We start from the raw sequence: 9,692 nt of genomic DNA, 5'->3' as shown, positions 1-9,692 counted from the left end.
ATAGTATGATCAGATAGATACTGATGGTTTTTGGAAGTGGTTCAGATGCACTTTCTGGAGCATATTGAAAGTAGAATTGATTCAGTTTCACAGACCAGTGGCATTATTTCTTAATAGGGCACATGCTTCTTGGTGACTGAAACCTTGTTGAAAAATTAAAACTAAACATAAATATCAGTGTGCCTTTACTTAGAGCATCCAGATCTAGAGAAATATTTGAAGGCTTGGTTAGACATGCTGTGATTTGGGGATTAATCTATTAGTTGCACATATCTCTGCAGTTTATAGATTGAAAATGGAGTTCTTTATTGGGCACAGTCCAGTAAAAGTAAGCTGTGACATTTCCCCATCATTTGCACTAAGATTGTCTTCATTGTCTTTCTTGAATTGTGACCTTAGATTCAGGCCATTCAATCTTCTTAAGCCAGAATGGACCAATACTGTGAAAAAATAATTGAATGTACTTAAGAATACTTCTGTAAATTTCAATGATTGACCTTACCTGCAGCATGGTGACCAAATTCTACCAGCACCTCCTGGCTTTGGCATTTGCCATCGATGAGATTAATGAGAATCCCAAAATCTTGCCCAACGTCACTCTTGGCTTCCACATCCATGACAGTTACTCTGATGCGATGATGACCTATTGGACCACTCTAGGCCTGCTTTTCTCATACCAGGAGTTTGTTCCCAACTATAAATGCGGCATCCAGAAAAATGTCATAGGAGTCATTGGGGGACTTGATTCTGATACGTCTGTACGTATTGCAAACATCTTGCTACTTTACAAGATTCCACAGGTATTATCATTATACAGAGCTGTAGAGATTATCAATTACTTCATGATTTCATGAAATTAAGTTGGTTTATGTAAAGTTGCAGAGCAGTAGAGGATATACAAGGAGTTTTTCTATGTATGTATGTGCATACAATCATTCACACCCAACATACAAAGATTCTCCCCCCCCCAACAGGGTTATGAGTAGACATGGGCACGAACTGCATTACGAACCAAAAAAACCCACGAACCATCTGTTCATGAACTGGCGGTTCGTGAGGGTCCATGGCCAATGAACCAGTGTTCGTTGGAAGCCTGGTTCATTGTGTTCGCCCGTGGTTCGTGAAGCCAGACAGTCAGGCACCATCAATCAATTCCCTTGGAAACAGAGCTGGGGGAATGCCTGAACTCTGTCTGCACTCCTTCTGTCACCCTGTAAACCTGACGAAGTCAGCTGTCAGAAGTTCTATCAGAATAAAATTCCCATCATTACTGCTTCTCTTAAACATTTTCACCAATCCAAGTTTCATAGAGACTGCTTTAAATTGTTAGTGAATGTGATTGTAATAATCATAGATGAACTGCTTGGTATTTTTGGTCCCTGTTAGAATAGCATAGTTTCCTGCAGATAATATACATTGGTTTATCAAAAGAGGAGGGTTTGTTGAAATTACATGCCATTCACAAGTACTGGTGAAAATCAATTTCAAGGTTACTGATAAATCGTCATCTTCTATTTTGTTAGCATTCAGAAATTTATTTAAAACCACCTTTACGGGGTGGGGTGGGCAAATAACTGCAGACTTTTTTTCTATGACACTCTCAACATGCCAGACTAACAGTGGAATCCTAACAAGAGTTACTCCAGTTTAAGCCCATTGAATTTATGGGCTTAGACGGGAGAAACTCTTCTAAGGATTGCACTGTAATTGGACACCAGTTTGTTTGTTAGTATTTCTAAAGGAACAAATGAGTTTCTCACCTGCCACAACACTGGACAACTTTCAGAGTTCTTGAAATCAGTAATTGCTTGTTGCTCTTCTTAAATAATGTTCTATTGCTGGGATCACTGAAGTGCCAGCTTTTTTTTTCTTGTTTAAGGCTGTAGGCTCTTCCTTTGCAGAGGTATCAGAGGAAATATGCAGGCAGCTCTTGTTGAATAGCCACAAATGGGTACACTTATAGAAAAATCAGCTATCTGTTTACAAGCTGCGTACCTAGACACTGATATATAGCATGGATATTCCAATCAAAGCTGATAAAAGGAATAAATACTATTTGTGATTCAGGATTCTTGAATAAAACAATTCTTGAGGATCTAGGAGCTTGGGATGTGGTCATCTGAGTCAATTCCACCTCCATTGTAAGAGAACAAAGTGTATTGGGGCCCATTTCCACAGAGCTACCTTGTCACTATCTGTTAATCCATTCTATATGTGGGACTAGGGAGAGAGAGCTAAAACAGATGACAGAAGGAAACAGAAGTGGAGGGGGAAAGTCTCAGATAAACCCATTTCTATATATCTTTGAGCAGGTTTCCTGAATCTATAAAACCTAATTAAGAGAGATTCAGCAGGAAAAGGTTCACATACCTTTACCTCCCAGGTGTAAAATATTTCTTATATTCTGTTGGATTTCTACAGAACAGCTACAAAATGTTAAACCCCCACTGTTCCCAATTTTAATCTGAATTCAAATGAAGGATTTTTATGCTTAGGGTTGGATCTAATGAGAAAGGAAATGAAGTTGCCAAACATGTTCATCAGATGTAAATCTTACCCAGATCATCACTATTTACCCCACCCTCTATGTGTGCATATGTATGTGTACCCAATAACACACATTAGTGATATTCCAATATAAAGAGACAGAGATTGAGGGCATTGAGAACATTAATTAGAGATGTTTGAGAAGTTTCAGTAAGTGTGACACAGATTTCCTCTTCAAAAACTATATTTAGATGCCTGCCTCTGATAAACAAGCACACATGCACATGCACGCACCCACACACAAACACAAACACACACTCACATACTCATACAATGTTACAATCTGTGCTTGAATGGAAATTATGTTAATATTTTGGAAAATTTACTTTCATTTTACAATTATATATAATGTGTTTTCATAAGCATTCAGGATGAAAAGGCATGATAAAGGCAAGGAAATTAACTTCCTTCTTAAGTAAGTAAGTAAATCAGCTGGAAGAATGAGATATTCTTCCTATATCAGCTTTGAAATGTCCAACTGTTTCTCTTCTCTTAGTTTTCATATGGCTCATTTCAACCTGAAATGCATGATGCAACTCATTTTTCTTCCTTTTACCGCATGGTCCCCAATGAAGCCCTTCAGTACATTGGAGTGGTCCAGTTACTTCTTCATTTCAAGTGGAAATGGGTTGGGTTGATTGCTATGGAAGAGGAAACTGGAGACCAGTTTTTGCAAGCTTTGGAGCCGTTGCTTTCCCAGAATGGCATCTGTTCAGCTTTCACACAAAGAGTTGGCAAAATTGCAAGATCTTTTAACATTAAAGAATTTATTAGCCAAATAAAATATAATATTCCATATTTCATCAAGAGCAATGCCAATGCAATTATTATATATGGGGACACTCTTACTATTAGATGGCTGCAAAACTTAATATGGCTTACAACAGTAGTGTTTCCTGTACTGATTCCTCAATATCGGGGAAATATTTCTGTGGGAAAAGTCTGGATTACAACAGCCCAGATGGATTTCACATTAACTATTTTTCAAAAAAGCTTGGATATACAGATGTTCCATGGTGCTCTATCCTTCACAATCCACTCCAATATAATCCCTGGCTTCCATGAATTTATTAAGAATATAAACCCTTGGTTTCCTATGTCTTCTGTTACCCTTATGGTCTCATGAAATACCTTCTATGACTTCTATTACCCTTATGTTCTCATGAAAAGTGACAATATTTTCAGGGTGACTTTTTAAAGCTTTCATGCTGAAAATCTTGTTGGTCTCTAAGGTCCCACTGGACTCAATTCCTTCTGTTCTACAGCAGAGCAATATTGTTTCCCACCTAAAACATTCAGGTGAATCAATGGATTTAGACTTGAGGAACTCTTCTTAGGATTGCACTGTAAATCTCTGAATACTAGGAGGAGGAGGAGGCAGCATCACACAAAGCCATAGCCTCCTGTGTCTTGTTCGTGAGATCTTCAGGGGAACCAACTGGCCATTATGTGAGGAACGAAGCTGGATTTGATGGACCTCTGGAGTGATGCAGCAGAATTCTCATGTTCTCATGTTCTTCTTATATTCTCATGTTCTCTTTCTATATAGGAAGACTAAGTTGAGAATCTGTTAAATGCTCATTATAAAATATCAGCAGTCAGGAGTAGACATAGGCAAGAACGGGAAAAAATGAACTGGCTGTTTGTTGTTCATTGCCGTCGATGAACACAAACAAACAAACAGAAACGAACATGTCCCCGTTAATGAACATGTTCGGTGTTCGTTGTTCATCGGGGCCAGAACAGCCCTGTTTGGACTTAGAGAGCCCATATTCACAGACTCCAATGCACTCTCCCTCTCTCTCTCTCAAAACGCTATCAACAGTTCTCTCCCAGCCATTGCCTGCTAAAACTTAAAGTGAGAGCTTGGAGCACGCTCCCTTTTATAATCAGAGGTCACATTGAGCAAAGCAGGAGGTCTGTGTTTGGCAGTCAGAATTGCCTAACAGGGTTTGCAGGGATGAGATTGGAGTTCTCATGGCTACAAAACACCCCTCCCCCCTTCCTCCCCCCTGGTCTTTGCAGCCATGTAACCAATTTGGAACTCTACACTTGGAAGGAAGACCTGCCCATCAAGCTAAGTTGGTCTTAGATTAGGGTTTCCAGGGCAACAGAAGGAGTGCAGACAGTGTTCAGGCAGTGCCTGCCTCCATTGCCAAGGGAATTGATGGAAGGCCCCTGAATGTCTGGCATCCTGAACAGCAGACGAACACATGAACGAGGCTTGCAATGATAACTTGTTTGTTTAAAATGGCGCCGCATGAACAGCTTGCTCGCGAACAGCTGATCACGATGTTTGTGGCTTTTTTTGTTCATATTGCTGTCCGTGACCATATCTTGCAGAGCACGAAAAGCTCCATATCTAGTCAGGAGCAGGCTGTCTCCAAGAGAAACCCTGCTAGAGATGTTGCTTGAAAAATCTCTAAAAATATTGCTTTATAATTTCTTTGTGTTTCCTTCCTGCTTCCCCATAGCTCCACTCATTTATTCAAAGGATTTCCTTCAACAACAATGCTGGAGATCAAATCATGTTTACTGAACATGGAGAACTGGCAGCTGGGTTTGATGTGACGAACTTGGTCACTTTCCCCAATAACTCCTACATCAGAGTGAAAGTGGGCAGGCTGGATCCTCGGGCTCCTCCAGGGAAGGAGTTGAGCATTGATGAGGACAGAATAGAGTGGCACATGGAACTGACTCAGGTGGGGAACTACATACATGGTCACTAACAGCCTCTAGGTGGGCAGTTGATTACAGAATAAAAAAACAGGTATCTTATATCATCTGTTTAACCCATGAAATTCATTGGCCAGGGTATTGCATAATGTCATGTAGCATAATTACTGCTTTTAAGGTGGTACTCTGTTCTGTGGAAAGCTCATGTCTTGTTCAGAAGAAGTCATGATAACCTTACTTAAAAGCCTGGTTAAAAAAGAAAAGAAAAAAAATGGGCCTGGTACCTAGGAGAAAGTAATATTTGCAGTAGGATTGTCAGCTCTAGTTTGAGAAATTTCTGGGGAATTTTGAGGAGTAGAACCTCCAAACAGTTGGTTTGGGGAGGGAAAGGACCTCCGCAGAGTTTAATGCCATAAAGTCCACCTTCCAAGGCAGCCATTTGCTAGATAGGAGCTGATCTCTGTAGTCTGGAGATGTGTTGTCTTTTCAGAAGATCTCCAGACTCCACCCTGAAGGTTGGAAAAACTAGCTGGCAAAGGAAAGCCTCATGGGCATTCCATCGGTAAGGAGCCACCACTGAGAAACATCTTCCATGTCTTAATTCGATTTGTTTATTTGCAGAAAGAAAGCAAAATCCTCAACCATTGCCACAATGTTATATCTCTCCTTTGTTTGATAGATGCCTCCCTTTTCCTTGTGCAATGCCAGCTGTCATCCTGGTTTCAGTAAGAAAAAAAAGGAAGGTGCAAAATTTTGCTGCTATGATTGTGCTCCATGTCCCAACGAAATGATTGCAAATGATGAGGGTAAGATGTATACTCTTTAAAACATTTTTTTCGTAAATCAATGGAAGTAATGTCAGCTTGGTGTAGTGGTTACAGTGTCAGAAAAGGATCTGTGAGATCCATGTTTGAATCTCCACTCTGCCTAGGGCACCACTGAGCATGGTACCACTGGTACTTTTCTGGTCAAAGATCAAATTGAGCTGTCGGGCAACATTGTTCTCCCCTTTCGGTTTGATTCCATTACTGCTGCTGTAGCACAGCAATGATTCCATTACTGTGGACACTGGTTAAGTGGTTCAGCTGTGAATCAGCACTCTACTGGTTTGAATCCCACTACTGCCATAAACTCAGTAAATGGCCTTGGTTAAGCCACTCCTCTTCCCAGCTGTATTGTGGGGATAATGATAATCCTCATTTGGAATAACACTAGCTTGTTCACTGCTCTGGGTCGGGCATTAATCTGTCTAGAAGAGCAGTACATAATACTGTAATATCCGTACAAACATTATACTTGTACTCCTAATACCTCAAAAAGTTACCTTTTCTATATTACCTCCCTTTTATTTAATTTTCCCAAATGTATCTTCTTAGAAATCAAATCTACAAATCATCAGTTCATCTTTTCCTGTTTCATGCAGAAAGTCAATAAGGGGGTTCCAGTTTGCTTTATCTTATGTGGTCCGTCAAGCTTCAAGCTTGATTTTACACCTCGCAATGCCTCACCAGTAGGCGGGTGGGAGCAGGGTGATCTCAGATGAACCTGCTTGGTCCCCAAGACCAGAGCACCGGCAAGCAGAAGAGGAGGTCATTGACTGTTCCATGGTGGTGGAAGCAGGTAGAGGAGTGAGCGAGTGGAGGCCAGAAAGTTACTTAGAGGGGCTACCTCATCCTTGGCAAATTTCTGCAAAGACCTCCCCATACACTCTTTCCTTAACAGATACATTCAAATATAGATAGCATTGTCTGGAGGATAACAGCAAAACATTACTTAGTAGAGAAGTCAAGGGGAAGAAATGATTGGCGTGAGAAAGTGGAACAAACCTGGCTCTGACAACATGATAGACATTGTGACATTCACTGGCTTGTTTCCATGTCTGCTTAAAGAGACAAAACTTACAAGCGTATTATTATGGGGAGTGGAATTTGTTCTTAAAAATATACTTTAAAAAATACACGTTTAAAATCATTTTTGTTCTCTTACTCTCTTTCAAAAAAAGGTTCTCTCTTTAATTGTTCTTTGTAATCTAATATTATACATGTTATCAAAAGAATAGGAATACTTCCTGACTCAGTAGATTCTGAAATTTTGGAGAACCCCATTCCTTCCTATTCTCTCTTTGGTTTCCCCTTTTGATTAAAATAAAATAGGTATGAAAGAGACTCCTAATTCCTAAAAAGATGGAATGTAATGGATTGCTGGATTTCATGGAGAAATTAAGCAAATTTCTTTTAGCAATCAAAATAATATTTTTATTTATGCTATATTTAATTTAGTGCAATAGACCAGCCTTTTTTATATTTCATGGAGAAATTAAGCAAATTTCTCTTAGCAATCAAAATAATATTTTTATTTATGCTATATTTAATTTAGTGCAATAGACCAGCCTTTTTTTATACTTCTACTGCTGCAAGGACCCTAGCAGATGGAGAAGTCTTCCATTTGATTTAAAAAGAAACATTATTTGTTTAGAGGGGAATGCATATCTCCTGGCACTTGAATTTGCCAATAGTGTGCTTGGTAGATTATTCAAGTAGTGATTATTATTGTAATTCCAATTTTTTTCATGTTTCAGACATGGATAATTGTATCAGGTGCTCGGAAGATCATTATCCGAACAAGAATCGAGATCAATGCATCCCCAAGATTACAACCTTCCTACATTTTGCTGAAACTTTGGGTACAGTTTTAGCTTCTCTGATTCTTTTCTTGTCCCTGGTGACAACTCTAGTGCTCTTAACCTTCATTTGGCACCGAGACACTCCCATCGTCAAAGCCAACAACCGGAGCCTCACCTATGTTCTCCTCGTGTCTCTCCTCCTGTGCTTCCTCTGTGCTTTGCTCTTCATCGGACAGCCTAACCAAGTGACCTGCCTCCTTCGACAAACAGCTTTTGGAATTATCTTCTCAGTGGCTATTTCTTCTGTGTTGGCCAAAACCATTACAGTGGTGGTGGCTTTCATGGCCTCCAAGCCAGGAAATGTTTTCCAAAAATGGGTTAGGAAAAGATTGGCGTATCCCATTGTCTTTTCCTGCTCCCTTGTTCAAGCCTTCATTTGTGCCATTTGGCTGGGTACTTTCCCTCCTTTTCCAGATTTGGACATGCGCTCACTGAGTGCAGAAATCATACTGCAGTGTAATGAAGGGTCATTAGACTTCTTTTACTGTGTCTTTGGCTACATGGGCATTCTTGCCACCGTCAGTTTCATTGTGGCTTTTCTAGCCAGGAAGCTACCTGACAGTTTCAATGAAGCCAAATTCATCACCTTCAGCATGTTGGTCTTTTGCAGTGTTTGGCTGTCCTTCATTCCCACTTATCAAAGCACAAGTGGAAAAGACATGGTAGCTGTAGAGATTTTCTCCATCTTGGCCTCCAGTGGTGGGTTACTGTGTTGCATATTTTCCCCTAAATGCTATATTATAATATTGAGGCCTGAGCTGAACAAAAGAGAACAGCTTATAAAGAAAAAGATGCTGAAAGATCTGTTATTGTCAAAAAACGTTCCAAGTCAGTAATGCAAATACGTGTTTTACCCAGAATGTTTATTTATTTATTTTTTATTTATTTACATCATTTATAGTCCGTCTTTCTCACTGAGACTCAAGGCGGATTACACAGTATGAGTTTAATACAATCAGTATCAAGTAAGTACAATTCAATACAATACCATAAGGTAAACATATACATGTTTAAAGACAAAGCATTAGCAAGGATCCAAGACATAGTAGAGATACTGAAGCAAAACATAATCAATTCTAGGACTAACATTAGACAACATGGAGCGATGGTTGTACATAGGAGCACATATTTAAAGCAGCAGATAATATATGAGGCAAAAATGGTGATGAAGTCTATGATCCCCAGCTTGTTAGTGAAGCACCTGAGACCCCATCCCCACGATGCAGCCCTCCCATTTGAGTAAAAAGCCTTTTTGAATAGTTCAGTTTTGGATCATTTATGGAAAGCCAGGAGAGTGGGGGCTCTTCTGACTTCCTCAGGCAGGTCATTACACAGAACAGGGGCCACCACAGAGAAAGCCTGTGTACAGGCTGCTGCTGACTTCACCTGTGTGCAGCCTGGTATCTACAGGAGACCCTGTTCAGATGAGTGAAGCTGCCATGGAGGAACATAGGGAGGGAGGCGGTCCCATAGGTATGCTAGACTAAAGCCGTGAAGAACTTTGTATGTAATAACTAATACTTTGAACTGAGAATGATAAACGATGGGTAGCCAGTGGAGTGACTGTAGGATGGGAGTGATGTTCATGCTCCTGCTCGCTCCTGATAACAATCGAGCTGCAGCATTTTGTACTAATTGGAGCCTCTTAGTTAACTTAGATGTATGTTAATGACTAATAAAAGGCCATTCTTCAGTCAGAGGATCATGTTTTCCCCTTGATTTTTTTCTTTTAAAAAACATTTAAAGAAGTTTTTTGTCCCTTGTGGCCTGGCAAAGTTCATATGTA

At 39.9% G+C, this 9,692-nt stretch overlaps 1 protein-coding gene across 1 annotated transcript; it reads left to right on the top strand.

Annotated features, from left to right (window-relative positions):
• The first annotated feature begins 509 nt into the window (after positions 1–509).
• Positions 510–8,742, top strand: LOC129339706 (vomeronasal type-2 receptor 26-like). The gene is made up of 4 exons (XM_054994286.1): positions 510–800; positions 5,022–5,249; positions 5,903–6,029; positions 7,802–8,742. The coding sequence occupies exons 1-4, from the start codon at positions 510–512 to the stop codon at positions 8,740–8,742; spliced, it is 1,587 nt and encodes a 528-aa protein (XP_054850261.1).
• The last annotated feature ends 950 nt before the right edge of the window (positions 8,743–9,692 follow it).

Source organism: Eublepharis macularius, chromosome 12 (genome assembly GCF_028583425.1).
Source record: "Eublepharis macularius isolate TG4126 chromosome 12, MPM_Emac_v1.0, whole genome shotgun sequence".
In the NCBI taxonomy this organism is placed as follows: Eukaryota; Metazoa; Chordata; class Lepidosauria; order Squamata; family Eublepharidae; genus Eublepharis; species Eublepharis macularius.
The sequence above is the reverse complement of the archived record's forward strand: the minus strand, read 5'-3'. Positions and strand labels throughout refer to the sequence as shown.

Excerpts from the sequence above, each read along its gene's own strand:
- LOC129339706 (XM_054994286.1), top strand. The coding sequence starts at position 510 with ATGGTGACCAAATTCTACCAGCACCTCCTGGCTTTGGCATTTGCCATC. Across the intron at positions 5,250-5,902 it reads GGCACATGGAACTGACTCAG|ATGCCTCCCTTTTCCTTGTG; the intron begins GTGGGGAACTAC and ends TTTGTTTGATAG. Across the intron at positions 6,030-7,801 it reads AATGATTGCAAATGATGAGG|ACATGGATAATTGTATCAGG; the intron begins GTAAGATGTATA and ends TTCATGTTTCAG.